Source organism: Monodelphis domestica, chromosome 1 (genome assembly GCF_027887165.1).
Source record: "Monodelphis domestica isolate mMonDom1 chromosome 1, mMonDom1.pri, whole genome shotgun sequence".
NCBI classification, from domain to species: domain Eukaryota; kingdom Metazoa; phylum Chordata; class Mammalia; order Didelphimorphia; family Didelphidae; genus Monodelphis; species Monodelphis domestica.
The window spans coordinates 257,593,890-257,620,076 of NC_077227.1; the positions used below are offsets into that span (position 1 = coordinate 257,593,890).

The 26,187-nt window shown below is 37.0% G+C and overlaps 2 protein-coding genes across 4 annotated transcripts in view; both read right to left on the minus strand.

The window, feature by feature from the left end:
• Positions 1-5,045: 5,045 nt before the first annotated feature.
• ZNF410 (zinc finger protein 410) lies at positions 5,046-24,487 on the minus strand. Of its 3 annotated transcripts, none has more exons than XM_016427080.2 (11): positions 24,348-24,487; positions 23,564-23,699; positions 17,659-17,871; positions 16,992-17,183; positions 16,417-16,576; positions 15,567-15,748; positions 11,733-11,822; positions 10,599-10,724; positions 9,978-10,118; positions 6,425-6,563; positions 5,046-5,817 (listed from the first exon to the last, which is right to left on the minus strand). In XM_016427080.2, the coding sequence occupies exons 1-10, from the start codon at positions 24,378-24,380 to the stop codon at positions 6,436-6,438; spliced, it is 1,401 nt and encodes a 466-aa protein (XP_016282566.1). In that variant the 5' UTR covers positions 24,381-24,487; the 3' UTR covers positions 5,046-5,817; positions 6,425-6,435. The 3 variants fall into 3 exon arrangements, with proteins under 3 accessions (XP_016282566.1, XP_016282571.1, XP_007472914.1); XM_016427085.2 differs by having other exon boundaries at positions 17,659-17,888; XM_007472852.3 differs by lacking the exon at positions 9,978-10,118.
• Positions 24,389-26,187, minus strand: part of PTGR2 (prostaglandin reductase 2) — an 86,989-nt gene continuing 85,190 nt past the window's right edge. The window contains exon 11 of the mRNA XM_056810689.1: positions 24,389-24,524. The gene's annotated coding sequence lies outside the window, so the exon portion shown is untranslated. The remainder of the gene's footprint in view (positions 24,525-26,187) is intronic.

A 26,187-nucleotide genomic window follows, 5' to 3' on the forward strand; every position in this document is an offset into this window, starting at 1 on the left:
GAATAATTTTAATCATTTGAAATTTTCAGGATTTAAACCTATAACAATTTTTATTATTTTTAAGAATTTTTGAGCTAATGTAATAAATTGCCATTTTTTTGGTGAGGGAAAACAATTTAAAAAATTATTTATTAAAGATTTCTTCCTGAAACTAGTATCTTGTGACTACTCCAAAAAATAGTACTCTTAAATCAGTACAAGGTCCTTAAATTCATGCTCTCAGAAAGATAAAGTGTCTTCTATCTATGAAAGTTAAATCTATGAGAAAATAGTTTTGAATGTTAGCTTTATTTCCCAGTTTTTAAAAATAGAGAAAAAAGCAGAACCAGGAGAACATTGTACACAGAGACTGATACAACAGTGGCACAACCGAACATTATGGACTTTTCTACTAGCAGCAATGCAATAACCTAGGACAATTCTGAGGGACTTATGAGAAAGAACACTATCCACATCCCGAGGAAGAACTGTGGGAGTAGACACAGAAGAAAAACAACTGTTTGATCACATGGGTCGATGGGGATATGATGGGGAATATAAACTCTAAACGATCACCCTGATGCAAATATTAATAATATGGAAATAGGTCTTGATCAACGACACATATAAAACCTAGATAAATTGCTCATTGGCTACAGGAGGAGATAGCTTACTCTGCAAAGGAAAAAATTTAAAAGACCAAAACCTGGCCAGTTTATAAGAAGAGAATCATTTTATTTTAAAGATCCAAGTATTTCTAAATATAAATTGATAAGGAATCCAAATCCCCATGGACAAATAAGATTCACTTGGTCTTTCCCCATCTGAACAAAAAATGGTTAACAGATGTCTCTTGCAGTAGTACTGATGTTGAAACAAATGTTTGACTCTGAAAATCACAGTACATTTTAACTATGGTGAATACAGAATCCTTTGGCTTATCAAACAAAGCAATATAAATTTATTGCTGTTCCTAACATTTTATTTGTCTAACAGGGTTTTCTGCTTTAGCTACTAAAGATAAAAGATCAATTAGCCTTGGAAAATAATTGAATAGCAATACCAATATACTACTGTCTGAGAAATTTTATATCAATAAACAAGCCCACCCATCACATATTATTTTAATGTTATAAATATAAGAATTATAAATTATTTTATTAGTTATAGTTTGATTTGTTATAAAAATGAATACATTCTTAACTTCATTTAAATACAAGCCAAGAAAATGATCTTCATAGGTTGCTATATGAAAGGGAACATGAAAAAAATTTAAAAATAAGGTGCTGCTGAATACTACTACAAAGGTTCCCCCCACTCCTAATTCTGTCCCATTTTCTGCAAAAGCAGAAGGGAACTACAGCATGAAACTGAAGGTCACTTTATATTTTGACTAGTGTACCACTGCTAAATCCCTCTGTACTTAAGCTGGCCACAGAAGTAGAAAGTATGCTGCCAGGGTCATATCTGAAGCCTTGCCAACGTAGTAGCACTTTCCAGAGCTTGGACTCTACTGGCATAGCCGTTGAGAACTCAAGGTCACCATGACTCAAAGAGTAAGACTTTATAGAAGGCATCTCTATCAATCAGCACCAGAAAGTTAACATCTCCAAAACTCAATTCCCTTTCTTCTGAAACCTTTCCTTTTGGGCTTTTGTATTTATACCAATAGCAGCACCATTGCCTACCTCTCTTCTATCAAAACCTGTCCTCTTCCTTTACCTCCTTTCTCTCTCCTCCTACATTGTCAACAAAGCCCTGTGTCTGCCCCACTGCTGTTGTATCTATCTCTTCTGTTACATCCCCAGGAATGGAATTTCTAATCTAAAGCTTCATTACTGATTCAACCCATGGACTGTATCTGTTTTTCTGAAGAATTTTATAACCCTTCAAATAGTGTTAACCTTATCTACATAAATGGGCCCCTCTACTTTCATTTCACTGCAAATTATCCTTCATTTACAGATTAGTCTTCCTAATGCCTGGATCTGATCCTCCTCCATTGCTCACAAACTTTTAATGGCTGTTCCGTATTACCTATCAAGTGGTTTGTCATTCAAGGCCCTTCATCTTGGCTGTAATGTCCATTTCCAGCCTTATTTCATTTTCCTAACCAGGTACTCTGAGCTTTAACCAAACCAGACTATGTGTCATTTTTTAACGCACTTAGTATCTTAGCTCATATCCCTCTAATGGAATGATCTCCCCATTTTAACCTGCTGAATGTTATTTCCTTTTCCCAGGGAGAACTAATCTCGCTTCCTCAAAATATTTGACGTACTTTGTGTCCCTATTATATATCTATACAAGAAACCAAACTACAAAATCAATGTCTTAGGTCTCCAATTTGATTGTAAGCTCAAGAACTGTCTTTCTTATTTTTGCAGCTTCCCATTGTCTAATAATAGATTCTTAATATAAGGGAAATGGGAAAGAGTCTGCATTGGCATTTTATGAGAAAAGTTGGGGTAGCAGGTAAGTAGTAAGCATTGACGAGTTCACAAACCAAGAGAACAGAAAAGCAGGTAACTTGAAACAAATTCATAACTATGGGAGTGGGAAAGACACATTTTCAATCTTCATCAGCCCAAAGATTTGTATCTTACATTTGCAGGTTCTAGCTGGTTCAAGACAGTACTAAACCTGAAACTAGGACATCCCTGTCCCCCAATCCCAATGGAATTAAGAGCAAAAGAGAAATATGCATATAAGGTTGACAACTTACAGACAATGATAAAGCTTGCTCTTCTGACTTGGAAGCAAGTCATTGATTCTAAGATGGAAGGTAAGGGTTAAAAAAAAAAGATCCTTAAGGGCAGCAGCTATTCTTTATCTCCTAGTAAAGTATCTCTCACATGCCAGGCACCTAATATTTGATATACTAGTGAAAGCTATAGTGCTTTCCTCACTAATAAGTTTGAGGCAAAAGAAGTAATTATGAATTATTTTCAGTCTTTAAATTACCTGTAAAAACGTCACATCTTAATGTGGAATAGCTAATTTTTGCAATATAAAGTCAAACATTTTTGCTTCTGAAACAAGGTATTTTGACGATTAAATTACCAGTTGGTGATGCCTACTTCTAGGAAAAAAGGGTGACAATCTGAAGAAATATGAAGTTTTGGGAGTTACTTATGACACCACCACTCTTCCAAACTAAGTTACAAATTGCTTCTGATAGTACCATTTTGACAATGTGATTATAACCGATGACCATAGCAAGAAGGTCAATGAAGAGAATCAAGGCTTGGGAGTTAGAAAGCTGGAGTTGACGTCCTACTTACCGGTTACATATGGCCATGGACAACTCACATCAATTCTGTTTTCTTAGCTACAAAATGACATTAATTGTACTATCTCCTTCATAAGGTCAATATGAAAAAATGTTCCATAAGCTTCAAGAGATATAGGCGTTATTATTAGTGATAAGACTCCTGGAATTTCTCACCTGGTCTTCACATGTTCCCCTCCTTTTGAAAAGGGGGGCAGAAGGCAGGAAGAGGTGCCAGGTAGGAAAAGGTGTGGTTTGGGCCATCGGCAGCCTGTTAGAGAAAGACTAGACTTGGAAAAAAACAGGCCTTTCAGGAGTTCAAGAGAAGTTATTTACTGATATGAGGCATTAGGAAAGACTTCATGGAGGTGACAATTTAATTGGTCTTTAAAGGATGAGTAGAACTTCAGAGAGAGGGAAGGAGGGCATTCTAAGCATGAGAACCAGAATGAACGCAAAAGGACTATTCTAATTGAATTGAAGCAGAGTATTAAGTGGGAGGTAATATGAAATAACGCTGGAAAGGTTTCAGATTTCAGAGGTCTTTCAATACTAGGCTTAAGAACAAGTTACATAGTAGGCAAAATAGGAAGCCATGGAAGATTTGGGGGCAAAATTGTGCAATAAAATAAAAAATGGATTGCAGGAGAGATTAGCTTTGTGGTTATACCTCATAGATATAGGAAAATACTCCAGGAATGTTGTAATAAAAGCCTGTACTTAAAATAGAGGCAGTGAGAATAGAATGTGAAGGACCAGAGCTATTTTCCATATGGAATTAACAGGACCTGGCTATTATATTATATACGAGAAGTGAGAGGAAAGAATAGTCAAAGATAGCACCAAGATTCTGAGAAAGGAGAATGGGGTAAAAAGTAGAGCCCCAGGCAGAAATGATGAAATCTGCTAGTGGTCTAGGGAAAAGATAGAATCAGTTTTTCAACATGTTTAGTTTGAGGTGCCAGTGGGCCATCCTTTGAGAGACCTTCTATAGGCAGGCAGTAAGGCTAAAAATGTAAATATGGAAGTCACCTGAATACAAGTTGGAATGATTGTGTCTACCAAGGGAGATAGGGAGTGGTGAGGGTGGAAATTAGAGAACTGTCTATGGCTGGATGTCTGGCACAGAGTTTTGATTTTCTCTTACTATAGAAAGGGACATTTAAAAATATTAGAAATATCCATTGCTATCTTCCTGAAACAGCAGGAAAGTACTTCTTTCCCATCCCTAAACCCCTCCAGGAGCTGGGGAGATCTGGTCTTCAGCTCCATGCTATTGAGGGAGGATATGAATACTAGGGCTGATCTTTTCAGATGCCATCTCTGAAGTTCAGAAATTTCCTGAATTGTCAGTGCTCAATCATTTCAAGGAAAGCAGTGATGCAGCAGAAAAAGGACTGGAATTGGAGTCAGAGGATCTGGGTTCAGTTATGGCTCTGCTGCTTATTACCTGGGTAAGCTAAGGCAAATCATTTTGTAACTCTGGGCTGATTTTCACAGTGGTAAAATGAACTGGACTAGATGGCATTGAAAGTCCCCTCCAACTTTCCTTCTACAATCTAATTTTAGAGATTTTTAGGTTAGCTTCCCCAGTTTCCTCATTTTACAGATGAGGGAATTGAGATGAAGACTTCACACATAGTTCTCACTGTTCAGAGTACAATTCTGCTTGGTTATCTTGAGCCCAGAGAATAAGTGTGTGCCCTTTTGAAAGAAAAGAGGCTAGATTATGGCATTTATTCCCATGCTAATAAAGAAGATAAGTATCATCCCAAACAAGGAGACAAAAAAGGACTAGGCTGTTGGTTTGTTTATTTAAAGATAAAACAAATGAAGCTCATCATCTGATTTTTAAATTAAAAATCTTCTTTAACATGCTACCATAAGTTTAGAAACTAAGAAAACAGTATGGGGCAAAGTGACCAAGTGGAGGTGGGTAGGAGAAAATGGCATCTCAGCCCTACAGGGCCAAGGGGGATTCAAGTAAATTTTATATTTGCAGCCCAGTGGGGGGAAAACTCCTGCTAAGTGATCAAAAGGAAGATCACTTAGAATTGCTAACACCCCGTCCCCCAAAGCAACAAGGCATCTTGAAATCTCAGCTTCCTGGAGAAGTCTGGTAGGCAGAACTGAATTCATCCATGTGAAAAGACAGCTGAGGCAGGATGAAAAAAAAAGTTTTCCTCCAATCAACAGTAACATCCCACGTTAGCTGAAACTTAAAACAAAAATCACCTTCAGGAGAAGTCAGCCCCAAAATGCAAAGGGAGGAAAGACAGTTAACCAGTTCACATTCAGTGCTTTATTCCTCCTCTGCATCAGATGGTAAATGTGAAGAGGCCCCAAAGCAGTGAACACTCCCACATTCATTCTGTGTGCAAGGGGAAGATGAAAGAAGGCCAGAGTCAAAGCCTGCATCCCAGTTTCATTTCGGCTCTAGCAGACCAAAATAAAGTATCCTGTATCCCAACTGTGTGCACTTAGGATTCAAGCATACAGCGAGTTCTTCTAAAAATTAAGACTTGCTCTGATGTCCATCTTTCTAATATACCACCTTGCTTTAGTAACTGTAAAAAAGAAAAAAGAGAAAGAAAATGAATTAAAATCATGTCTTCATCCCTAAACCCTTTTCTTATTTTGAATAATAGTTACCCATTTAACCAGTCAGTCTATGTACCAAAAGATAAACTTCTGGAGTCAGCAGCCACCCTCCTAAAGACAGTTAAACAGATGACCAATTCTGGTTTATTATAAATTCCTGCCTCTATTCCTATCCAGGTCCTAGGAGGCATGCATATATCACATCCTCCCTGGATATTATTTTCTTTTCTACAAAACAGAGAATACCGGCAACACAGAGTATATATATGTGCGTATAAGAGGAAAAGGAAGTAAAATGCCAATTCAAAGAATTAAAATACCAATTCTGATTGGCCAACCCTTCCACTTTGGAAAATAATGCCACTCAGATGGATAGGCAGAATCTAATAGCATTAGCTTAGCTGAGATATATGCCATCATCTTCAAGACTGAAGTAACAAAACGTCAAGTTTCCCTCATTTTTACCTCTGTGGTGTTTTCCAAGCTAGAGAACTAACTAGTCTCCATGTCTGTCAGACAAGATCCTGAGAAGATAAGTAAACTGGCACTCTAAACACTTCTCAGCCATCTTACCTCTTATAAATTTACTGTAATAAGGCAGAAACCTCATATGACTGTCTCCCAGTAGACATGGGCACCAGATGATGTGATTGTGGCAGAACCACCTCTGGCGCTGAAGACAAGGAACGTGACGCTCCTTCTGCAAGCACCTCTGTGAACAATAAAATGTATTACTGGGGAAAGAATGAAACACACAGACACACACACACACACACAGACACACACACACAGACACACACACACACAGACACACAGACACACACACAGACAGACACACACACAGACACAGACACAGACACACACACACACACACACACACCTGATCCACAAAAGGACTAATGAAAAGCTAGTAAAGGACACTTCCCTTTAAAAAATGCACTGAGCTTCTTGGCAGAGACTTTAGGTGAAAAGAAAACTAAGCTCTAAGTTCTGGAATAATACCCAAATTCATTCATGTAAAAGTAGCAGCAGGACATGGAGCACTGAAGAGAGTGATTGGAGTAAGGCAGACCTTGGTTCAAATTCTGTTGCTTATATTTATTTACTAGCCATTACCTTGAGCAAACCACCGAACCTCTTCCTGGATCTCAGTTTCCTCACTGGTAAAGTGAGGCAACTGGAATGAATTATTTTGGATATTCTAGCTCTAGATCTATGATTTTTTTTATTTTTTTAAAATATATTTTATTTGATCATTTCCAAGCATTATTCGTTAAAGACATAGATCATTTACTTTTCCTCCCCCCCACCCCCCATAGCCGACACATAAGTCCACTGGGCATTAGATGTTTTCTTGATTTGAACCCATTGCTTTGTTGATAGTATTTTAGATCTATGATTTTAAGCAGAAAGAAATTAAAAAAAAAAAAATCTTGACCAAAATCCCAAGCCAAAGTTCTGACTTTTATTTTGTAGGCATAAAATACACAAGCCAGAAGTCTGCAACCATGTCCAGTTTGAGTGGTCTGAGACATCCGGTTTCCAGATTACACAGATTATGAACAAGATCTGCCATTCAGAACACATGTTCTGAAGAGGGGTCCTGAGCAGGTTGATGAGATGGATTTTAAGAATAAATTCCAGTAAAAAAGGTTATAACCAGGGTACTCCTCTTTTCTCTTTCCCTTTCTTGGGTGAGTTAGTTATGATGCCATGAGATTAGGAGCCCACTATCCTCATGTCACAACCTCTAGAGTGTGTGGCAAGGTAAGGGAAGTGTTGTTACAAGCATTTCCCAGCATTGTAGCTCTTAATTTTATTACTTACTATTACTATTATATCCTAACACACCACACTTTATCTGTTCCTATCTACTCTCATAACCATGTCTAACTCCTATAAATCATAGTTGCAGTTTACTAGCTAACAAATAATAAATGATCACTTAGGTTATGATTAATGGCAATTTCCTTTTTAAAGCTGAGCAGAAAATCTAGATAATAGATTGTTATATCTTTAAGTGCAAACATGCATATTGACGCAGATGTTATATATGCAACCTTCAAACTAACTTGAAATTAAAACATATACCAAGAGTACACTGAAGAAAGTTATCCAGATCCTCATTAAAGGAATCAGAATTGACCTTTTTAAGAAAGTACCTAAAATCCCATTAAATATCTTCTATTAAAAAATTATATGAGTGAAACCTTCACTGAAAAGAGCCAGAGACACTAAGCAGAGGTCAATACTTCTGCTATATTTCCTCTGCTTCCTTATATCTTTTGCCTTTCTTTGTGGATGGTAAATTGATATCCACAGAATTTCCATATTTTGTGTTTTAATTATCCAGTAGTCTTATTTGTGGAAACCAAAAGCTTATTTATTCACCACAGAACAGATCATGACTGGCAAAAATTTGTGCCTTGAGGATTTCTATATTCTACACAAAGGTTCTCTTCTAATGTTCCTTTAAAAGAAAACCAAAACACCCTTAACTTTCTGTCTTAGAATTAAAACTAAGTATTGGTTCTGAGGCAAAAAAACAGTAAAGGCCAGACAATGGGGGTTAAGTGACTTGCTCAGGGTCAAATAGCTAGAAATGTCTGAGGCCAGATTTTGAACCCAGGTCCTTTCTATTACCAGGCCTAAGCTCTCTATCCACTTGAGCAACTTAACTGCCCCCTTCTAATTTTTATGTAGTTCACACCAATCTCCCACTCTTCATCCATACCACACAATTTAATATAGCTTAGTACTATTTTATCTATGTAAATCTTATTTTCCCCAACTATACTCTATATAGAGGTTCTGACTAGAACCTCTATTTTTTGTAAGCACAGAGTCAGGCACTTAATGCTTGCTGGCTCCTGGATAATTTTTCAAGGGCCGGAGAAACTGGCTTTTGATCTTAAGTAAAACTTCTATACAAAGGAGAGTGTTTGACTAAAAGACATAATGTTAAGATCAAAGGAAGTGTTTTTCTTAGCTGAGGGGCAAGGAATACATGGTTTTATATCACAGGAAGCTAGTGGAACGGATGTCAAATACCAAGAAAATCATGTAGAAGATATGTGTGATAAGCCTTTGAAGAAATGGAAAAAAGATGTTCTCTGCACCTAATTTAAGAGATCAAGGAATCACAGAAAGAAAAGGGATCCGGGCAGAGAAATCTATAAAATATCCAAAAAGTGAGGCACGAACCTGATAAGGGAATTAAATTCTTGAAAGGGTAAGAAAGCATTAGGAGAACAATGTTGCTATCAGAAAAATATTGTGCAAGCTATAAAGTACTATATGATTGTGAGCTATTATTATTGATGTTATGACCTAAACTATTCAGAAAATCATAAAGCTGATCCATTTCTAGCTCAACCCTGAGGAGGTATAGCACTACACGTTAGGTTGAAATCAGACTGGTCTCCAGGAAAGAAGGACTGCATGTTTTGAACAAGAATTTTAGAAGATCTAGTCCAATGCCTACATTTTATGGGTGAGAAAAGTGGAGATCTGGAGAGGGGTAGTGACTTGCTTATGATCACATAGATAAGTGGTAGAGTCAGGATTTGAACCCAGGGCCTGGCTCTTAATCTGGAGGTCTTGTCACTTCACTACAAAGTCTGCTGGCACACTGAAGTGAAGAGGTAAAGTTTGCACATGCCTTTGTTTTAATAACATTCTAATGTCAGAAATCATTCTAGGGCAGGGAAATAAGGTACCATTTATTTTATTCTAGCCCATATCATCCTCCTATGCCATCTTCTGAAGGCCATCTATACTTCCTATACTCAAATCTATACATCAATCTGCTTAGCTCCATTACTAAATAAATTCATCAAATGCCTAGCATACAAGATGGGAACTGGTCAAGACTCCCAGAATACAGACCAATGGTTCCCAACCATAGATTAGGAGAGGCAAAAAGCCTTCTTTATGATACTGGCAATGACAGATCTTACATATCCTAAATGTGAATAGATCATATATAATGTTCAGTTGTTTTACAAGAGCCTTTGATAGCAGAAGAGATTTGAAAGGAATGAGCCTAGCTAGAACTCTTCATTTTGGCCATAATTCCACCTGGCCTTCTCTCCCCTAAAAGACACAAGAAACCCCATGGTCTTACCTTCCTCTACTCCCAGGATGGTGTTAGTATCTGGTAGGTGCAAGGACTCTACCCCAAGGCTGGGCTGTGAGTTTAAAGACACCAGGCTTTTACTATGTACTGAAGTTTCCTCAAGCAAACTGCTGCCCATTAACGGCTCAGCTGCAGAGAGAGAGAAGGCTGTAAGACAAGTAGGAATTGTATCGAGTCTATCATCATTCCTCACTTCCTTGAAGAGAGAAAGAGCTTCTATTTTCATGTAGGAAGACCAGCTGATCTACTTCATGAATGCCAATTCCCTTTTCATCCAGTCAGAGGAAACAAGGGTGAAAACTTTGGGCAAAGGATTACTACAGAGGTGGAAACCCCTGCTTATGGTAACCATATGAAGGATATGATATGTTGCCTAGTTAAAGTTGTGAAAAAGAATGCTGCATCTAAAGGGAAACAGAAAAGATCCCAACTCCAGAGGGAAATGAGAGCAATGATATGAACTCTTCCTCTAGTAAAAACCATGGGATTCTAATCACATTGCCAAAGAGAGCAAAAGAGAATCAGAAAAACAAGATCAATTAGACTCAGGTGAGTGTCTTGGTATTTTAAATTTAAACGACTTCGCTCCTTCATCCCCATTGCCTTCACCTGTTTGCTCTCGCTCTCGATTCCCCGTTGCTCCCATCCTTGAGTGATGTTTCCTCACATGCACATTCCGGCTCCCACTCTGAGAAAAAGTTTTTCCGCAAACTTGGCACTGATGGGGCTTCATGCCTGAAACAGAGAACAGGTAAGGCATGGGAGGCAATATAAGGAGGTATATTTTTGATAGCAGGAGAGACTCTAGACCAACAAATGAAGGTCCAGAGAGGAGGGGTTAAATAAAAAGGTTCACTGGTAATGAAACTCTGGTGAAAGAAGTTATGATATCCATAGGAAAATTATTCCCTCTAATGAGAGAAAACTTTTTTCCCCTGGGTTGTACCTGACTTTAAGTTATTTGGAGATCTTTTCTGGGGTGGGGGAAAAAATCATCATTTTTGCCTGTATGCTGTAGAGTATTTCCATATATTCTGAAAGATGTCTTTAGCAGGGAAGACTAGATCATCTGCATGGAAGGAGCAAATTGACAGGGTTAGAGGGAACTTAAGCTCCAGAACAAGAGATAGTTCATTGCTTTTTTGGTCAATGAAATTGGTTTTAGACTTTTCTCCTGGGGGAGACAGTAGTAGCACATTTATAATCTTACACCTCCTGGAATATGGCCTATAAACTCAATTGTGAGAAGCACCAGAAGCTGCTGTAATGGAGGATACTAACTGACAGGCCAGAACATCACACTGCTCCTTACCAGGAAGTAGTAACATTGTTGTTGCTGCTGATCATATCAGGCTCTCTGCATTCATGTGAGCTGAAAGCATCCCTGTGTACATGCGCTGGAAGAATGAGAACATCAGCCCCTAGAGGGCAGGACTAACTGGAATTTGTATAGCACCCTGATCAAATAAATGCAAACTAATGCTATTTTAATTTTCTCACTGAGCAGCCTAGAGCAGACAGTCAAGTCCAAGAGTTTCAACCAGACTTCCTGGGGACAACTCATGTTTCATCTTGGTTGACAATCAAATCCAAGAAATCTTATGAAGCCTTTCTGTTTACTTCATCAAGGCAACACCAAAGTAGTAGCAGTCATTTTTCTGGCAGATTTCCCTCATAACCTCCCACCTTTTGATTTTCCACCAGCTTTTGTACTGCTACATGCAATACAAAAGGCAATCCTACCTGAATGAACCAAGAGATGCTTCCGAAGGCTTGAGTACTCAGCAAAGGAACGTCCACAGCCTTCAGCCTCACACAGGAATGGCTTCTCGCCTGGAGAAAGGAAAGGAGGGAAGAGATTCAAAACACAGAATGAGAAAACAGACACACAGATTCTCTTCTCCCTAAGCCATTCATCAGTGTTGCCAGTGACTCACTATTTTCTTAAATCCTTCTTCATGCTACTTAGTTTCAACTTGGTCCTCAAAGTTATTCTGATGTCTTTAATATTCTCCCCTGGGGAATTTATTATTACACAACTCAAAATGGCTCTTCCTAACTTCTTCCATTCTCTTCAGGGCCTCCATCTTCCATCTTAAATGCATAATTCTAACAAATGGCATCATCTCTTAGCAGTTCCCTTATACTCTCCTTCCTTACCTAATTCAAAAGTATGGTTTCAGGTCTACCAATTCCTTCCTTCCTATCTGGAAGGGGGAAAAAAAAAGGATTCCTTTCCTATTCTTACCTTTTTTTCTTTTGCTCATAAATTCCTTGGGTAAAATGGTGAAATCTCTGGACCCCTTCTCAGAATATTTTAAATATATAAGATCACAAAAGAAATCAATTATATGAAAAATATCTGAAATTTTAAAAATAAAAAGGTCCATGAATTCAGTTTAAGAACTCTTGCTCTAAAGCTATGTCCATTTCTTTTAGTCTCTAAAATCTAACAATCTCTTCTACTCGCCTAGGTTATTCCCATTGTTTTCAAAGATGCCTGTTTTTTATGTCTTCTATAACATGAAGAATATGGAAATGTTTTGTATGATAGCACACATAAAACCTTTATCAAATTACTTGCTATCACAGGGAGGGGGAAGAGGGAGAAAATTTGGAATTCAAAATGTTAGAAAACAAATATAAAAATTGTTTTTACACATAATTTGGAAAGAATAAAATCCTGGACCCCTGAAAAGGGGCCTAAGTTTCTCCTATTTTTAAGATAATTATTTTTTTTTAACTACTTTGGTTATAAGCACTCCCCCTTAAACTAACATCCTGCTTCTCTTTCCTTTCAAACAATTCTTGGATAAGTCAGCCTATTTGTTCCCTTCAGAATAGAGATTAATTGGGGGGGGGGGGGGGGGGGGATCTTTGTACCCTAGACTATAGTGGAATTTTTAGTTCACAGACAAAGTGTCAGCCAGTTCATCTTACTCCTTTGCCAAGTCTTTCACCCCCACCACTCTACTTAAGCTGTTTTCCTAAAAGTCACCAACGACTTTATAGTTGCCAACCAATTACCTTTTCCTCAACTCTACTGACTTTTTTTGTGTCGCCTTAACATTTACTGACCCTAAAACTGCTTCGGAATTTTTTTCCTTTGCTTTCTATGCTGCTACATTGCTTTTGTTCTCTTAAGAATAATCACTCATTTTATGATTCTTAATAGTTCTTCCTTCATCCATTCCTTAACTATTGTTGTTATTTTAGGTTTTGTCCTTGGTTTTATTTTCTTCTCTTTTTATATTTTCACCCTAAATAGTGTTGACTGTGCTGTTCATTTCATGGTCTCTATATGCACACACAAAAAAAGCAACACCATAGGATAGTGGAAAGAATACTAGAAAGTCACCAGCTCTGTCACTAAATGTCTATGTCAAGTAATAGCGCTGAATACTAGAATCTTTGTGTGTCAATAAAGGAATTAGATGACCCTTGTGAAGCACCGGTTTGAATTCCATTTCTGACAATTACTGTTTGATGCTGTACAATTCACTTAAACTTTTCTGAATCTAAGTTTTCCTTATTTACAAAATGAAGGTAACAGTACCTAACTTAGAAGGTGTTGCAAAGATGAAATTTGCTCGCATATATACAATGTGATAAAAGTTATGATTATCATTTATTGGTACTAACTTCAAGGAAGTGCAATTTCATCAGTGCAGATCCTGCTTCTGTTTATGCAGAATATAGTCCAACCATGATCTTTCCCTATTGCCTCCATGACATAGCATCCTACCTTGATTTAGTGCTGGGGGAGAGGAATGACCTGATACCTAACTCCCCAGGAATGAGCCTCTCCAAACTTAGCTAGGCTGGCATCTTCTTGAAAGGTATGAAGCTCTGCCACTAGGTCCAGCCTTAAAAACCTTTCTAACTGGGTAATTAGACCTGCTACCTTACTGATACTATCTGAGAGACTCCAGATTTACCTCCATGCCATAGATAAAATACCAGATTTTTAAGGAGCAACACCTCATGAAAGTAAAAACAAAAAGTTCCAAGAATGTAACAGACAAAACCCAGAGTTCCCACCTCAAAGAAAAAAATAACTAGAAGCATTCAGAAAGAAGCAATCCAAGTTCCAAGGGATTACAAACAGGATCATACAAGATCTGGGAGGGATTACTAAACAGGAGAAGGGATTTATAGTATAATATTCTAAAAAGCAAAAGATATAAGCTTATAATTGAAAAAAAATTTATCCTCCCAAACTTCGAGTATAATTCTACAGGGGTTGTAAAAAGGGATCTTTAATGAAAGAGAACTTTAAGGATTCCCAATCTAAGTAGGAATGTTGAAATTTAAGTGCAAGAGTGCAGGAAAATCTAAAAAGGCAAATTTATAATATTAACTGTATGAGTTCTCCCTCTGATAGGGAGAACAAGTGTTCCTTTAGGAGCTACAAAGTAGAAGTTCCAAGGATAGACTGATTTTGTTCTGAGGGGTCTGAGGGAGGGAAAAGAGAAGGGAGGGTAAAAGGAAGAATACATTAGGGAATAAGAATACTACTTAGTAGCACATAACTTCATTAGTATAATTCAACTTTTAATTTGTATATGATTTACACTCCAAACTAGTTAAGAGAATTTTTCAAATGCAAAAATACTTTATTTCTTTGTAACCCCCTATACATCTAGGATAATGCTCTACATAGCCAGCACTAAATATTTTCCTTAAGGACAAGGACTTTAACTTCCAATATCTAGCACAATACAATGTATATTGTAGTCAATCAATAACAAACTGAATTTATTAAGGAATGCTGATCATTAGATGCCCATACTTGCTGTATTTATAAAGAACATAACTTGAAACACAGAAGAGGGTTTTGAATAATTCTGAACTGCCCTCAGAAAATATCAATTGTATTATATGTAACTGGTAAGTAAAATGAAAGAGAGATCGAGAGAGACAGAGACAGAGATAGAGACAGACACTTTTCTGAATTGCCATGCTGGACCAAAAAGGAAGCAAAAATGTTCCCTTTGCTGAGCAGAGGCAATAGTGACCCTTAAAGAAGAGTCAAAGATGAAAGCAAGCTTTGACAACTGTATTCAAGGTACAGTGAAAGGCAGGTTTGACCTTTGAACTAATTCTGGCTGTCCTAAAGTTGGTCCACACCTATATGATGTGTCCTAAGGGATATTGTGAGGATCCCATTAAAGTATATAATGTTGACATTTAATTTGAATCATTACACATAGAAGGTGATGGATTTGCTTGTTTTGCCTTCTCAGTGTATGGTAGAAGGAGAGAACTTGGAACTGAAAATAAAATAACATTGAATGAAATGAAGAAGTATATTGAGTATTCCTCAAGGGCAGGGACTATGTCTTCTATTTCTGTATGTAAAAGGCAAGGCTGCTCATTTGGTTGCTTGACTATTTTTCCTAGGTGGCTTGCATTATACCATGCCCACATCACTTTGTATCCACCATGTGACCATGCACATAGAAAATGCTCACTAAGTATTTGTTGCCTGAATGGGAAGAGGTCCCATAAATGTAAATGGTTCACTCTCATAAAGAGCTGATCTGTAGGCTGGTTGGTAAGGGGCAGGGCACACACCTGTGTGGATTCGAAGGTGGTTTTTCAGATTTCCAGCAGTAGTGAACTGCTTGCCACATCCCAGCTCAGGACATACAAAGGGCTTTTCCCCATTGTGAGTTCTCATGTGTACTTTCAGTCTCTGAAGCACATAAAAACTTTTCCCACAGCCTTCAGCAGGGCAAATAAAAGAACGGTCATTCCTGCAAAAAAAAAAATAATAACCAGAGGAGCAATAATTATACAAAAGTTTTTCTCTTAGAGATCCCAGCACTTCAGTACTTGGGTGTGTACAAATTTCCATCTGGGGTTGATGTCTTATGTTACTTTTATATCCATGTTTGTATTCTTGCTAACATGCAAACTACCTGACAGTGGGAGTCAGGCTTCTGTTCCTTTGGTACCATTATAGTTCCTTTAGTGGAGGATGCTAAAGCCAATGGGTGCTCAATCACTGTGACTGTCAAATCAGCTAGTCTTCCCCTTTATAAAATGGAGCAAAAGAAGTGACCCACTTACTGTTCTACTCTAGTCAAAACCATAGAGAAAAGAACTAGAAAAGACCAAGATTTCCATTCCTTTTTAGAAAGAAACAAGTGGGTTCATCTGCTGGAATCAAGAAATGAACCCTCTGTTCTCTGCCACATTTTAAATAACAAACAGTTCAAGACAAAGTAGAATACTCTGAATTCTATAACCAACTCTTATGTGCCACACACAAGGGGGAAATCCCTTCCACTAAAGAGCAAAAAAATTTGACATCAAAAATAAGCTAGTTCCCAGGTTTTCTTTCAATTTGTATATCATGCAATGTCCACTCAAAATCTTCTATGCTTCCTTGACCTTGAGTCTGTTATTATCTCAAACTTACCTATGGGTTTTTAGGTGGTACTTGAAATGTGCTGGCCACACAAATGTCCGATCACAACCCTCGACAGTGCACTGGAGCCTCTTCTCCTCTTGAGGAAGGTGAGGGAGAGACCCAGAGTCTTTTGGCTGCCCTTCACCAGAACCAAGGTGAACATTTTCCCCTGTAATAGGAAAGAAATGACAGAACCAGAAAAGTAAATATGGAAGCCCCCCTTTAAAAAAAGAAACTCTTACTTTCTGTCTTAGAATCAATACTATGTATTAGTTCCAAGGCAGAAGAATGCTCAGGGCTGCAAGGGGGTTGTGACTTCCAAGGTCATAGCTAGGAAGTGGCCCAAATTTGAACCCAGGGCTTTCCATTTCTAGGCCTTGCTCTCAATCCACTTCAGCCACCTACCTACTCCTTAACAAATCTCTCTTTTAACTCCCCCCCCCCCCCCATCCATCCTCCCACCCAAATCATCCAATCTGACAAATACAACAAATGGGTTTATAGGCCCAACAATAATAACAAAGCACAACAAAGTCAAAATCCCTTTATATAGTATAATGGAGTAGGAAAGAAAAAATTCTCACCATTGCTACTGGCTTTGGCACTCTTTGCCAACTGTGCTCGTGTAGCAGCAATCAGACTGTCATGAGCCAACTCCTGAACCCGGATGAACCATGGCATGCTACTGTCAGCACTATCACTGGAGAGAAAGTCATTCCCAGAATCCTCTGCCTCATCCTGAACAAATACTAAGTGCTCAGCTGAGGAGCCCAGCCCTGGAAAAAACAGAAGTATTAGAAACATAGTGAGGTCAAATGGAAACCTCTCTTTTACATCAAGGCATATTCTCTTATCCAGATAATAATATTTTGCCTTTAGATAACTCAAGTACTTTGGATGTATTTTTTAACAAAGAACATAACCATTAGATTAGGAATGCTGAGGGCAACTATAGAATTTTTCTGTAGGTTTAAGATAATTTTCATGAAATTTTACCTTGAAGTAGGAGACAGGCTAATATAATCTCTTAAAATCTCTTCCATTTTTATATACTTAAAGCAGTTATTAACCACTTGACCAAAACCACACAAAAATCAGTCAGGGGCTAAGACTAGAAATTAAGTCAAACCAGATTACACTGTCGCAGATAGAAAATAGGAATAGTTTTCTTTCCCTGTGGTATCTGACATATTACATAATCCATAATTTTTTTTTTCTTAGAAGCAGAGACGAGGACTGGGTAAAAGATACCTGCTCTTGTTAGGTTAAGAAGGATAAAAGAAGTATTGTCACTTGGCTGAAGGTCTTGCAACAAGCTAGGAGACTCTGGAGTTGATAAAAGCTCAGGAGACTTCTGTACAGTATGTGACCTTGTTTCCTCTCCGTCAGGGCCCAGGTTCACTTGAAGGCTTCTCAAAACAGCAGAAGAAGGGACCTCCTTACAGGTAGGACTTGGAGTATCATCTAGTAAAGAAAAAATACTACCACTTTACATAGCATCTATTTCCAAGGAGCTCAAAACTGTTATATCCATTATCCTTATCTAAAATTCTCTAATTATTCCTCTGTTTCAGGCAGAAACAGGCATCATCTCTATTTTACAAAATTGGCCCAGAAAGGAAAGGCAAGATTCCTCAAACCATAAATCACTGGCAAAATGAGGAGAATAAATAGCACCTATAGAATCTTTAATTACAACAGAATAACTTGTAAATATTATAGAATTTTTGCTGTTGTTATTCAGTCATTCTGTTCCTGGTGTGTCCAATGCTTTATGACTCCATTTAGGATTTTCTTCACAAAGATACTGGAATGATTTGCCATTTCCTTCTCCAGCTCCTTTTCCAGATGAGGAAACTGATGCAAACAGGATTAGCTGATTGGCCCAGCTGTGCTCACACAGCTATAAGTGTCTAGGGCAAGGTTTGAACTCAGATCTTCCTGACCCCAGGTTCAGCACTCTATTCACTATACTGCTCATATTATAGAATATAGTCAATTGATGTACTAAATTCAATGGTGCTGTTCTTTCCTAAAAAAAAAAAAAAATTAGTAAAATGAGCATCAACTCATTAACAGGACATTTCTTTAAAAAGTCTCTTCTCCCCCAAAAGTCTCAACCAGGCAGATAATAAACTTAGGTCAAATGGCAACCAGAAAAGACAATGGTAGTCTAGGAAACAAATGGAAGCTTAAGAAATCTTAAAGCTTGAATTCACACTAAGCCTAAACAAGTAAATAAGAGATATAGAAGTCATTGCTTTTTCAGCATCTTTTTGGTGGCAGGAGATGGATTTCCAGGAAAGCCACTTGTCACAGAATAAAAAGTCCTCAGGGTTTATCTTTATAAAATGCTAGAAAGAACTTTCTTCCTCTTCTAAGAGGAAAAAATATTGTGCTTATAAGAATCAAAACAAAAGCTTAGGCAATGGTCCTGAAACTTCAATACAATCAATATTTATTCTCAGAAGTTTTCATATTTTGAGACTCTTTATGTCTTAGAAAATAGAATTACCCCTGAACAACGGGAATTTAAAAGCTGGAGGACAGAACAGGGGAGGCATAAAGAAAAGAAAAAGAAAGGGAAGACAAAGAAACAAGTATGTGTGTGTACACACATATATCTACACACCCATAACTTGTACTTGTATAAAGAGGAAGAGAAAAAGAAGAGGAAAGGGGGAATAGGGAGGAGGGAAGAGAGGGAAAAAGAGAGGGACAGGCAAATGATGGCAAACCTGAACCAAAGTCCAGAGCCAAGATATAACTACTGCTGACCTCAACCACAAGATCATATAGAACCTCCTTTTCCTTTCAAATATTCAGTACCCAAATAGATCTGTGATCTTATCAGTGAGAGTAGTTTTAACTCCAGTGACACAGTTCAAAACCCATCCCTGCCTGCTTATTTTGTTTTATTCTTGTCCATCTATTCCCATGGGCTAATATGCTGGGAGCCTTCCTCACTCTCTCCTGACACTGCAAGAATGATGGAGCATGTGAGCCATCCATTGGCTATTTCTCACTCTCACCATATCACGAACCCATATTTTTTCTGTTTTTTTTTTTTGTCACCCTTTAAAACCGTACATACAACATATGTAATATTTTGTAACTTATTCATACCCACCATGCACATATCAATTACCCTTTGAGAAAGACTCAATTTTAAGTCTTCAGAAATTTTAGCATTCCAAAACTCTGAGCTATACAACTCTGAAAAAATGTTGACATTTAAAGTTTGTTTCAGGGAGAAACATGAAGAAAATAAAAGAACCTTGTAATTTCCCAAAGACAACCAAGCCTGCTTTCTTCCTCCTCATCAATTCTAGGCCAAATTCACTCTCCATTTGCAGTGTCTTTCCAAGATACATATATTAGTGGATGATTTTTATAGTTTTCCCATCCAACTACACGTCATAAAACAAAAGGTATTTTTTACCTCCTTGGTTTTTCCTGTGTGGATAGAGGGTGAGGAGAGACAGAGAGAGAGAGAGAGAGAGAGAGAGACAGACACAGAGAGACACAGAGAGAGAATCTACTAGGTTATGTGCCAAGCACTATGTTAAGTATTCTTTTACATTATCACCATTTAACAGTTGAGGAAACTGAGACAGACAGGTTAAGTGATTTGCACAAGTAGGTGTCACATTTACACAAAGGCAGGTTAAAATTTCAAAAGATTTTTGTCCCCTTTCTTGTATTCTTGCACTTCACTTCCAAATAAAGAGGGAAAATAGTATCACTGAAAAATAGTAGTACACAGGTATTCCATATAAAATAACAAATTTGTAGTCAACAGCTTTTATTATGAACCTAACCAGATTTAGCATTCATAGTCATGTACTTTAAACAGGTGTCATAAAATACTAAAATTCATAAATTCAGTTTATTCAGATCAGGGCCTTAAAAAAGTAGTGGCCCCCCTCTAATAGAGGAATCCCTTCCATGATATTCATTCTGTGTGAAAACTTGCACTGACTCCGAATTGGCAATCACAATACTTCCTTCCATGCCTGAACAACTCAAAATTCTTCATACTAGGTTGAAACTGTTTTCCTGAAGTTAGTATTTATATAGCACTTTAAGGTTGCAAATCACTTTATAACTATTATCTCATTTTATGATTTATACTAAATTCATATTGAACTAAAGCCCTCTAAAACACAAGTCAGGAAGTATAAGAATAAACATTTATTCTCTATTATATTTCATTCCCTTACTTTTTAAGTTCACTCTAAATCCTGATTGCGTCAACTAACATGTTTAGCTATTCCTCTCAGCTCTATGTAATACATACATTTAATCAATGCCCTCTCCAATGGTCAGGTCTGTACCTATAAATACAGATGTCAGTTAACAATAACAACTGCCGTTTACATAGCATTTTGGAATTTACAAAGTTCCTTTACACATAATTTATTCTATCTCTAAATAAGACTACAAACTAACAAGAACAAAATATAATCTTCCCCAATTTATATATAAAGAAAACTGAAGCTAAAGGATTGAATAACTTGCTGAAACATATCAATTAGCAGAGCTGGGACTGAAACCCAGTTCTCACTATACTATTCTGATTATTAAACAATCAATAAACATTTACAAAACATCTCTTATGTACTAGGCACTGTGCCAATCCAAAGTGAATAGTACTAACAAGATGGCCCTTTTCATTACTGGCTATTTCTTCATCTTTTCACTAATAGATTGCAGCATAGGGATAGTTTACAGAGGAAGAAAAAAAACTTGCCTAGAATAAAAATAAAGTATTATAGAATGGTTTATGGGAATAGGTTCTAGATTTTTTAAAAAAACTCAAGACCTTTTTTAAACCTTTATCTTTTGTCTTAAGAATTATCAGTTCCAAGGTAGAAGAGCAGGAAGGGTTAGACAATTGGGATTAAGTGACTTGCCCAGGGTTATACTGTTAAGGAAGTGGCTGGGGCCAGGCCCTTCTCATCTCCAAGTCTGGGTCTAATTTTCTTTTTAAAAGGACCATTCCAAATAGGATAGATTCTCCTTGATACAGGGGCAGGAACTATGACTACCATTTCCTTTATAATTCTCCATAGTACCAGGTATGTTTCACAAACAGTAAATCTTTAACAAATATAATGAACTGAATGGACCTGGAATTGTTCAAATGTAATCTTTATGAATATAAACAAAAGTGACTTGACAAAACATCAAAGTTCTAGCTAATCCAATCCTCTTAATTCGAAAGAATGCCTTAAAACAGGACCTTTAAAAGTATGCTTTAGATAGAGGTTCTGATTGAAGCTTTCAGAAAGAAAAAAAAAGTAGCATACTTCCATTAAGACACTGATAGTGTTGATTCAAATTTGGGTCATAAGAAGTGGTTGTTCTCTTTAGTAGTGTCTGGAAGGAACTTTAGGAAAGGCTCTATAACTTTCTGATGTGTTGCCTTGCACAAATCACTTACCCCTTTCCAGGACTCAATTTCCTTATTGGTAAAATAAGAATTAGATCAAATCGGTGGTTCCCAAACTGTGGGCAATTGAGTCTATTATTATCTCAAGAGATTCATAAATCCATGTTCATCAAGTAGTTTATTTTAAGTTTTATTTAACTCAAAGAAAATATATACCACGACTTACAATCTATCCTCTTCCCAACTTTCCAGTTATTGTCAAGGGTGTCAACATTCTTTCAGTCACTCAGATTCACAATATCTTGTACATTTTACTTTCTCTCCATACACATAGCTACTGCCCCAATATAGATCCTTATCACCTCATACCAGGACTATTATAATATCCTAGTTGGTCTTTCTGTTTCTAGTCTCTTCCCTATTCAATTGCCAAACTAATTTTTCTAAAGTATTAGCCTGACCATATCCCCTACTTCAACTCTGACTAATTTCTATGACTTCCAGGATCAAATATAAAATGCTCTGCTACGTGGCTTCTTCCTACCTTTCCAGTCTTTTTACCTGTACCTGAGTACTGGCCTATTTGCTGTTACTTAAACATGATAATACATCTCCCTACTCCATATCTTTTCACTGGCTGTCCCCCAAAGCCTATGAGGTTCTCCCTCCTCATTTCCACCTCTTGACCTCCCTGGGATCCTTTAAGACTCAACTCAAATACCACTTTCTGCAAAAGTCATTTCTAGCCCGCTCCTAGCCTATTCTTAATACCTCCTCTTCCATTTACACTGTATATATTTGGTAGGTACACCTTTTTGAGTGTTGTTACTTCCATGAAAATGTGGGCCTCTGGAGACCTTTCTTGTATTCCTAGTGCCTAGCACAGAGTATGTGCCTAATAATGCTTGACTCTACAGAATAATTAAGCAAACAGATCTTTTACATACTAAATAAAAGTCTTTCTTTCTCTACATATTTCTATTTTTTAAGTTTGCAGATGCCAATTCAGAAATTACAATCAATTCATTTAAAAACAATACCGAATTTATAATATTTTTTGCAACTTATTTTCTCAGATAATAAAAGTAATGGTACAACTACTATTATGTATTTTTTTTAACGTTAAAAAGGAGTTCTGCGCCAAAAGGCTGGCAATCCCTTGAGTACATGTTCTCTATAGGAACCATCTGGCTAGGGTACTTCCTGTGTCAAACATCAAAGAGTCTGGAGTTGACAAATGCCTCTCTCCCCAGCCTATTTGTCTGCCTCCTCCCCACTCAAGTATCACAGGTGGAGTCCAGGAGCAAGAGAGATGGTTATTTAGGAAAAATCTGGTCAGCTCCCAAGTAGATTCTACATCACACAGCACTATCTAATGCTATATAGATTTCTTCTTCATGAGCAAAAAGAATAAAGTACCCTTCTGTACTAATGGGTAAGACTACACCAAAAATACCATGATGAAAGTGTTAAGATGCCATGGCAACATGAGATCTAAATATCAAGTCCAGCTTTAAAAGGTCCAAATTTGCTTCTTCCTCTTTCCTTAGTTTTTTATATCCATTTATCAGTTACCATAGAGATAGGCTTTCCTCACTATACCCATTCAATTCATTGAGTACCCTATAACAGTTTAAACCCCTTCCAGTGCCTAGTCCTTGGCACAGCACTAGGCATATATAGTCACAACACATGCTTGTTGACTGGCTAATTCTGTCACCTATCACCATTTTGTTCATCCATTTGTGATTGTAAATTTACCTGGTAACACGAGCCGGCTGCATTCTGAGGTCTCAGTAACAGGCAGCAGGGACAGACAAGTGATGTCTTTAGGTTCAGATTCCACCAGACCTTGTCCCAATGGTATGGACGTGTTCTGAACAAACTGGACCAGCAGCTGGAAGGGGAAGAAAAGAGAGATAGCATTCAAACGAAGGGGTGCTGTGACTGGCCACCTGAATTTCTATATGTACCAAAAAGTGGAGGCATCATTGTTAAGGCTTAATAGTTTATCTCATTAACCATACCTGCTCATACCTGCTCACTCCCTAGCTATATGATCACTTAATCCCCAATGATTAGCCCATAAAACTCTGGTGTTGGAACTGATACTTAGTATTGATTCTAAGACAGAAGGTAAGGGCTTAAAAAAAAAAGGACTGGAAGGCATGGTTGGCCTCTCCCAAATCTGAGATTCCACTGACTTCACTAAACAGGAATAGCAACAACAGATCAATAACCATCAATAAAAAACTAACTAACAAAAATTGCTTACAGTCTGTAGTGTTCATACATTTATGAATTCATAAAAAAGGATATGGGATGTTCTTGTCAACATGAACACTTCTAACAATGTAAATTTTGTCATTGTAAATTACCCAGAATTATTTCTAGTATATACAGATATAAATGTTCTCTGTGAAGGAGATAATATAGAGCACTAATTTAAAATCCCTAAAGAAAACCTCTTCTAATAAACTAATAAACTGAGGATGAATTATAGGCTATAGCCCAAAGAAGGAAGATAAGCCCAGATTAAGCTCACCTCTGGTTTGGACTCTAACTCATCCGATAACATTGATTCAGCTTCCAAATCCTGTAACCGTTAAAAGGGTGTTACAAAGCTCAACTCAAGAGTCAATGACTACCTCCTGTTATTTTCATATTTCCCAAGAGGGTACAATGATCTTATAGTTAAGGTGTCCTGGGTAGATAATTTAACCTAAAACAGAAAAGAAAAACATAATCAGCTCAGAATTCTTGGAGCTCTTGACCAAATCAAGCATCACAAGTTTTTTTAAAAAATCAGCCCCAAAACTTATTTAGTACTTTCCACACCATTACCATGATGATGAAGTGATATAAGTAAACACTGATCCCCTGAAAGAGTAGAGTACCAATGTTATGTATGGTATCTCCAATTTTAATTTAAATTCTTACTTTCTTACAAGCTAAATTCTTTCAGAGATTTGGCCTCTGAATCCACGCTAGTTTTAAATGACTATTACTAGCAGTATCAAAAAAAAAGGAAAAAGAAAAAGGAAACTATTAGGTGAATATAAATCCAAGGGAAACTCAAATATTTGGTGACTAACTGAAATCTTTATTTTTTTACCCTGTAAAAATAATTTACAAAATGTTTATGAAAATATACATATTTTACAACACCTTTGCTCTCTTACCCACTCTTCTCTTATCTCTACTGTTGCATAAAATGATCCTGTATCAATAATTTACTCACAAAAGTAACAATCCAGCTTGACAACACACCTTTCAGTTACTTCTTCTCTTACTCTGTCCTCTTTTGCCTTACTCTTACTTTCTGTTTTACCTGGCATATTGCCTGGTTCTCTCTTTCAATAGAGACCACTAAAATAAAGTTAAGTACTGAATGGTTCAACCAGTACAGGTGGCATGTCCCTACTTGGCATCAACAGGCAGTTATGGCTTTCTAGAGTCAATTTGGAGAATTCAGGTTTTTAAGCATGACCTGATTCCTACTTTCTATTATCAGCCCTTCTAAACAAATTAAGGAAATAAATCCCAAATCTTAAAAAGCCTTTCCTCTTCTTTCTATTAGGTTTTAATGGAAATTGATTTTTTGGTTTCTAGTACAAATGTCTATTCTCTTCCCCTAACAAAAACTGGAACACTGGGAAGGAACAGCTAGTATTTCCCTTGATCTCTTGACACTGGATCCTAAATTAACAAATTTAATTCTTTAAATAATATAATGAATAATGATGTCTTTTCATCAACCTCTATAAACCAGACCCACTGGGTAGTGATTTTTAAAATTACAAACTAAAAATTATTCAATAAAACCATGATACACGTTTTAAAGGATTTGTTAATAACAAGATATAAATAATTCTAATTTGTCAGTTACCCCGCCCTCCAGTTCCCATCACCTTTCTTTCTTTGTCAATATATTCTTTATTACTCTTCCATTTACATGGTCACAATGTATATTCTGTTCTGTTGCTTTTTTCACTTTGCATGATTTCCTAAAAATCTTTCCAACTTTTATATTCTTCACATTTATTGATTTAGTTGTATTGTAGTTTTACATTATAATATATTTAACCAATCTCTTATTTTTAGAAGTGCAATTCTTCATCAGCTTTTTGTACTCTTCCCAGGTACCTCTTAAAATATTACCTATAAAGTTTTTCTGTGTAAATTATGTTAAAGATTCTATCCAATCCTATGAAGAAATCCAATGCTATTTTGATTGCTGTTACCATAGGTACTCTAATTTTGGAAATATCATTTTTGCTTAATTTGGCCCAGCCAGAATGTCCCCTCAATCACTTTTCATTTGTCATTTCAGTTTTACAAGCTGGGTCTTGTTCAAATGCACAAGTTAAAGGTGTCCCCAAAGT

Bases quoted from the DNA above. Each gene is read 5' to 3' on its own strand.
- ZNF410 (XM_016427080.2), bottom strand. From the start codon at position 24,380: ATGTTATCGGATGAGTTAGAGTCCAAACCAGAG. The intron at 23,700-24,347 runs GTGAGCTTAATC...TTCCCCTTCCAG, and splicing joins AGTTAGAGTCCAAACCAGAG to CTGCTGGTCCAGTTTGTTCA. The intron at 17,872-23,563 runs GTAAATTTACAA...TTTCTTTACTAG, and splicing joins CAGCCGGCTCGTGTTACCAG to ATGATACTCCAAGTCCTACC.